General features: G+C 38.9%; 1 protein-coding gene across 1 annotated transcript; it reads left to right on the forward strand.

The window, feature by feature from the left end:
- The first annotated feature begins 5,181 nt into the window (after positions 1–5,181).
- LOC145242812 (uncharacterized) lies at positions 5,182–5,847 on the forward strand. The gene has a single exon (XM_080105939.1). It carries the CDS (start codon positions 5,182–5,184, stop codon positions 5,845–5,847), a length of 666 nt encoding a protein of 221 aa, XP_079962065.1.
- The last annotated feature ends 1,892 nt before the right edge of the window (positions 5,848–7,739 follow it).

Raw genomic sequence — 7,739 nt, forward strand, 5'->3', positions numbered from 1 at the left:
TCTTCATTTACAAGGAAAGGTCAGGTAAATATACATATGCGAACTCACACAGGAGAAAAACCATATTCTTGTGAAGTGTGTGGCTCATCATTTTCACAGAATGCTCATTTAAAAAGACACATGCAATTACATGCTGTAGAAAGACCTTATCCATGTAACGTGTGTGGCAAATCGTTTACAACCACGTCTTGCTTAAATATTCACTTGAAAACGCACACAGCAGATAAACCTTTTGCGTGTGAATTCTGCGACTTAAAATTTCCGGGTAAACATAATTTAAAATCACATCTGCGAATCCATACGGGAGAGAAACCTTTCTCATGTGATATATGCAGCTTATCATTTTCCCAGAATGCTCATTTAAAAAAACATCGGCAAATACACATTGGCGTATTTTAGATGGACAAGACAAAGGCTTACTCCAAAATTGATTTAAAAAATGGCTGATTTCTAAACAAATGGAGGTGTCATAATTGAGAATACTGACAATGTATGATGAACGAGTAACAGAGATTGTAAGAAAAAAAAAAGAAATACACAGTGAAGGAGACAGAAACAAGAAAACAAAAAAGAAAACAACATAAAAGAGCTTAACCAGGAGTATGTGGACAGATGCTTCACTCCAATGGCTCAAGTGGGAGACTCCCATCCGATAAAGAAACACACATTGAGATCAGAGTTTACTCACAAATGGATTCAAGAAAATGTCTGATCTACAAGTAAATGGGCAGTGCAGATTTTGAAACTCGGCAATCAACAGCCTGAGCTATCTAATGCCTGGATACCAAATCCTATTCATAGATACATATATCATCAGTATCTTGCGGCTTCAGCTGAGATTGAACTCACTGCACTCTTCCAGTATTCCCTGTCATAGCACCCAAAAGATCTTCCTTGGATATAAATGCATCTCGTTGTATCTGGAAAAGTTAACTTACGTGATCGATTGTGAGATGAAGTGTGTCTCCACAAATGATGAAACAAGTTCATCTGTAGCACGTGCATAATGCCCAGCAAACTGAACACTTCTCTTACAAACTGAGGTTGATACTCTTCATAAGTCTCCATATATCATTTCTAGAGTTAGGTGGTTTTGCCATGAGAGATTGTGTACTCTTCTCAAAAGATGTGTGTAACATCTTTTAAGAAGAATACTCAATCTCTCGTGGTGATACCACTCCCGGCCTCAACAAAGTATGCAAATATTTCCATTGGAAGACATGTGAAGAGATGCAGTTTGACATCTGAGAGCATAAACGTTTGTCACATAGTGCAGAATAACTCCTACGTAATGCAAATTTCGAGTCATGAGCGAAATGATGTAATGGTAAGAAAAAAGGCGACTATATAAAGAAGAGAGCACATTCGAGGAAACAATCACGTTAAAGATGTCAATGTTATTGAAGAGCACAAATTTGTTACATAAAATCTGACACTCTGCTGTCAAAACTCACTATACCAAAACTTGTAACTCTGCTGTCAACACTAAGTCAACATCTTAATCTAAACTGCTTAAGTCTCTGAAAAATTAACCAAAAACATTTCATTTGCATATCAGGTGACAAGATTGCAAACATATAAAGAGAAGTAACAGCCACTTTTTCCTTTTCTTTTCTTTTCACCTGCCATTGAACACTACAGGCTACATAAAATAGGTTTGTACCAATTTTCTTAAAAAGTATCTAATTATATTACACTTGTGAATCGGGACAGAATTTCAAATGGAATTGTTTATTTAATCAATGAAGTTGATTACTCTCGTTTCATCAGCAATAAAGAAATAAAAGTCTTAAATAAAACATTCTGATCCCAACAATTTGTGACCTTTTTTCGATGTGACAGAGGTCAAACATAAAACTATGACCCCTGATGTTCAACTCTACCCCTTCAACCTGCACACAAGCACTAAAACAGACATTATACTTGTCCTATTGTGTTACCAAGTACAACAAAGAATATGCTCACATTCCATTGTTATTTTCTGTAATGAGGGATACACCCCCACCCTCGTACCAGTCTGGATTTTCGCCACATGCCACGGTCTTCATGTAAAGTCACCATATTTTTTTCCTCTTTCATCACATTCAGCGCAGAATAAAAACAAAAATAAATACATAATAACCAAAGCACCCAAACAATTTTCAATTAAAATCCATACTATATATATATATATATATATATATATATATATATATATATATATATATATATATATATATTCCTGCAGGAAGATTTCCCTTGAAAAAACAAAACAAAGCAAAAAAAAAAACTCACTTGACCGTAATTGATTATTGTACCATCCTTTTTTTTTTCTACAAGGACATGGCCAAGAAGCAACCCATTACCGGTTCTGTAGAGAGCCTAATTTCTTTTAAAATGCCTCCCTTCAACATTCAGAAGCCACATATATGTTTTTTTCAAACTGGGCTATTTTTGTCAATAGAAATATAATTTCCTCAGTCCAGAAGTACTTCTATTCGTCGAAGTGCTCTCTGCAGAAATCGCTGAGGACGTTAAAGATATTTTCAAAATGCCACTCAGAGACAATCTGTACAATACATTTAAGCAAACGATTCTGAACCGCACAGGCACTTTGGAATCGGCCAGATTAAAACAACTTTTCAATGACCTTGCTCTTGGCAACCGAAAACCTTCCCAGCTTTTGAGGCAGATGAAAAGTTTGCTTGGCAGATGAACCATGGATGATGAAAACATCCAACAGCTTTGGTTGGACAAATTACCACAACAAATGTCCCACACGCTGTCCATTTTCATGTGAGACAAGGACCTCTAACAGCTAGCAGTTATTGCTGACTGAATCGCCAATAATTATCACCACACACCAGCTGTGACCACCATCGCAAGCCAGCCTACTGCCACACCTGCTACAATCAGTTCTAGCTCAGAATCTGCCAAATCGCTGTCCTTACTAAAGTGATACATGCCCTACTAGTGGACAGAAAATCACACCCTAGCTACAGATGCAACTACCATAACACATATTCACCACAATGATGCAGATCAAAATCGCAATCTACCTGGTGCTTCTACTACCAACGTTTTGTGGGGAGAGCACACAGATGTGTGCAACCCTGCACCTACAAGAATCAGGAGCATTGAAATGGGTAGTCCAGTAGAATTGTGCGACACATTCCACCTTATCTCTCCAGCCATGTTGTCTTCGCTAAGTATCTTACTCACTTATTCGTAGTATCCTTGTGGACACTGGCACCACTGTAAGTGTGAAAATCCCTCCTACATGAAATGAAAATACAGCAACCAACACCTTTTCACTGCAAAATTTGAATGGCAACACCATTCAAACTTATGGTACCCTATCATTGACCCATGACCTGGGTTTATGATGAAGATTTCCCTGGATTTTCGTTATCACCAATGTTAAAACACCCATCCTTGGCGCTGATTTTTTAACTTTCCATTGACATGAGGAACTGTCGTTTAACTGACACAAGGACATCACTCTCTGTCCACTGTGGTATGCTTTCCTGTGATACACCAAGCATCCACACAGAAAGCTCATCAAACACAATTTTTGCAGATCTGTTGAACCAATTTCCTGAGCTCACCCAACCCTTTTCCCACATAGATAATGTTAAACATCATGTGCGGCATTAGATTACAACCTGTGGTGCTGCCATTTATGTCAAGCCTCAACGATTGTGCCCAGAAAAGTTGGCCCTAGCTCACTCAGAATTTCAACACATAATTGACCTTGGAATAATCCGGCCTTCAAGCAGCCCATGGTCATCTCCACATGGTACCTAAGAAATCAGAAAGAGACTGGACACCATACTTTGTGCATGCTGGTGACGCAGTGACTTTTCCAGACAGGTACCCTATTCCACCCCTACACGACTTCTCAGCTTCCTTATCTGGATCAACTGTTTTCTCTCGGATTGATTCCTGTCGGTGAGGAAGACATTTCTAAGACGGCGATATGCACGCCCTTCAGACTATTCGAGTTCACCCGCCTACCCTTTGGACTGCATAATGCCACCCAGGCATTTCAAAGATTTATTGAAGTCCTTCATGAACTGCCCTTTGTTTTTGTGTAGATCGACATCCTCATCACAAGCTCCTCACAGGAAGAACACTTGATTCGCGTCACTGAAGTTTTCCAACATTTGCTATCCTATGGACTAAAAATAAATGTTGCAAAATGTGAATTCAGTGTCAAATTCCTTGGACTTTCTCGGATATCGGATCAACAAATCGGGACTTATGCCCTTGCCTTCAAAAGTGCAAGCAGTCCAGGATTTCCCAGTGCCTGCTTCCTTGTGCCAATTATGTTGTTGGACTCGTGAACTATTACCACCGTTTCATTCACAACTGCTCATACCACTTGTCCAAGCTCACGGATTCACTCTGCATGCAAAAGACCTTCTCTCTCTCAGACGAAGCTATCTCATCTTTCCATGCATCCAAGGATACACTGGTGAACTACACTAAACGTTTTTGTGATCTCAGCAGTCTCGAGGAGACCCTCAACTTCGACTACATCACAACTGAGCAAGAATGTGATACATCACTCACAGACTTTATGTCGACTTTGACAATTCCGCTAGAAAAGACACCAGTTCCATTCTAGAATAAGCTCATTTGGTATGATAGATCTGTTGCACATCCACGATCTTACCTGCCTCCATCATGTTGGAAATGCATTTTCCGGCATTTCCACAATCTCACACACCCCAGTAAGCATGCAATAGTCAAGCTCATCGCAGCTCACTTTTTCTGGCCCCGCATGAACATCGACATCTGCAAATATGCAAATGGACACAGACATGTATTTCTTGCCAGAATACAAAAGTACATTGCCATACCAAATCCACTCTAGGCAACTTCTCTGTACCTGATGCTCGTTTTTCACATGTCCACCTAGATATCGTAGGCCCACTGCTGCCTTCTGTCAGTCATCACTAAATGCTCACTATGGTAGACCGTTTTACATGTTGGGCAGCAGCAATTTCTTTGCATGACATTTCAACAGAAGTCGTAGCCCATGCATTTGTAGAGAATTGGATCTCTAACTTTGGTGTACCCACCACTGTTACCACCGACAGAGGTTCCCTGTTTATGTCACACACCTTCTGAGAACTTTGCAAATCTTTCAGAATTTCCCACATTGCAACTAACGCCTATCATCCTTCTGCTAACGAGATGGTAAAGCGCTTTCATCGTCGATTAAAAGCTGCTCAGCCCGAACTGCATTGCTGGAGTGAATATTTACCGCTTGTTTTTCTAGGACTCTGGTCCATTATTAAAGAAGACTTGAACACTACACCAGCAGAGATGGTTTTTGGAACCACTCTTTGCCTTCCTGGGGAAGTTTTAACGGTCAACAGGTCCATATCCGCCACCACTTCCGGTTATGCTGACCATTTGAAACTTGCAATGTTTCGAGTGATGTATACGCCACCACGCTCTGTCACTTCCAAACCATACTACCCACCTGATCTCCATTCATGCAAGTACATCTTCATCTGCATTGACTCGATACGCAGACCTCTCCAGCCACTCTATGATGGACCATATCTCATTTTAGAACGTTCTGAGAAGTATTTCGTCATCGATCACAATGGTAAGCGTGACACGATCGCAATAGATCGCGTCAAACCCGCCTTCTTGGAAAGCTTGTATGATTCTAATTTTCCTTCTGCCAGGTTTTCAGATTCAGAACCAGTAATCATACCCAGCTCTGACCCATTCATCACACCAGATTCAGACGTCGTCATTACGCCTGCTGCTTCCACACCAGGTAATGAACCAGACATACACTCCCCAGAGTCTGAACCTGCACCTACACCTGCAACACGCATGACTTGAAGTGGTTGTCATGTAGTATTTCCACACAAATATGCAGACTTCAACACCTCTTAAAATTTTTTTCTCTTTCCTCTTTGTTCTGATACTCTTAGTCCACACACATCTGCATCTTTTCCATTTTTCTTTCCTTTTAGCTATCTGGGGGGAATATTATAGTGAGCCGTTTACACCTACCAAATTCGCTCTGTCTAGATCAAACACACAACAGAAAACCAGCTGTGTGCAGTAGCGTGCATGACATGACTTATTGATACGCGTGCATTTCCTGTGACCTTTAACATAGCCTTCCATTTTCCTTCTCTTCTCTCTCTCTCTTTCACTTGGGATTCAGCAGTGCACATGTATAAACCCACATGCTCCATAAGCATGCACTCGGAGAGCAGCAAACAGACTTGTGAAGTAAGGTGATTGAGCCTTCACAAACTTTAATACCAACGAAAGACAATCGAACATAATGTCTTACCAAGAACAATCAAATATTCATAAAATTCAACGATACTATTGAACTTTTATAAACATTCAGTGCACACATTTTTACACAATGAAACTTGCAGTTTACCTCCACCTGTTTGTGTACACCAACAAATGTTTTCATGTTATCTTGCTTCTATGAATAAATGTTTCTTGTATATTTTTGTAACTTGGTATTTGGTTATAATTAATTATGGTTGGAGTTATTGAACACATTCTTATTTCTTTACCGATCAGTATACCCCGATCCTAACAAGCCCAAAATGTGAGAAACACATTCAAAATGATAAGAGTAGTCTGAATGATCCATGAAATATAAGTTTTATTTATGTTCCATATCATTTGTATAAATTCTCATAATAATGGAAAGAATAAATAACTTGCTCGACTGAGCTCCAGTCTCTGGTTATTCCACGTAGAACAAACTTATCTCTAGAAAACTCCAAAAGACTCCCTTTTTCTATGTATCCCTATTATCAAGCAAAATTTGCATGAACAGTTTCTTTTAAAGAATTTCCTCTTTGTTAATCACCTTAACACAGGACTACTTTCCATCAGACTACAACATTTGTGCTCAAATCAAAAAAATATTTGTTATAATCTATCCTGATCAAAACTTGTCTATTCTATTCATCAGTTTCAATCCTCTTATACTATTCATACCTTCTTATGGACAATCCATCTATCATTTACCTTGATAAGCCACGACACAGTATTAAATGAAAAGTTATTTTAAAAAATCGCACATATAGTAGGTTAGACACATGGTTAGTTGTGATTTTGAGAAACAGGGGCACTAGGAGTAGCGCACGATGGTATCCAAAAATTCCCCCCTTCTCAAAGAGAGTATGAAACCTGGGAGGGTGGACCTCTTAGAAAGGAACAAAACTATACCAACAAAGTCACTGTCATAACGTTTGTGATGAACGTCTCCCTAAAGTATTTATTTTATTTTGTTAAATGTAGGTGGTGAGCTGTTTGGCTTTACAAGTGTTGTTTTCTTTTTTTGGGGGGGTGCTTATTATTTAGTAAGATAAGTCAACGTTTTTACTACTTTTTCAATATGCGTGTAATTATCATTTTGTTCTATAGGCACCTCCAAAGTTCATTATAGAATTACCCCCCCCCCCCATATGTTAAATGATGTAACTTTATTGTAAGTTAGTATTATCAATATAACTTTCGTACCATTTTAAAAGAAGGGCAAAATAAACTAGTAATAAGTTTGTTTTTTTAATTTTCAGCAGACGAAAGTAATGAAAGGGCAAAATGAAAATCGTGTTCACATAATCGACGCTTTAAAATAGCGTCTGCATGTAGTAAACATTCTGAACGTGAACACATACCCGTGTTTAATAAATCTAGAAAAAATCAACTAATGGTCAGATCTTCATGAACTTTCCAATATTTATTCATTTTAG

The sequence above is a fragment of the Euprymna scolopes genome, chromosome 21, assembly GCF_053919585.1.
Source record: "Euprymna scolopes isolate OS-2025 chromosome 21, ASM5391958v1, whole genome shotgun sequence".
NCBI classification, from domain to species: domain Eukaryota; kingdom Metazoa; phylum Mollusca; class Cephalopoda; order Sepiida; family Sepiolidae; genus Euprymna; species Euprymna scolopes.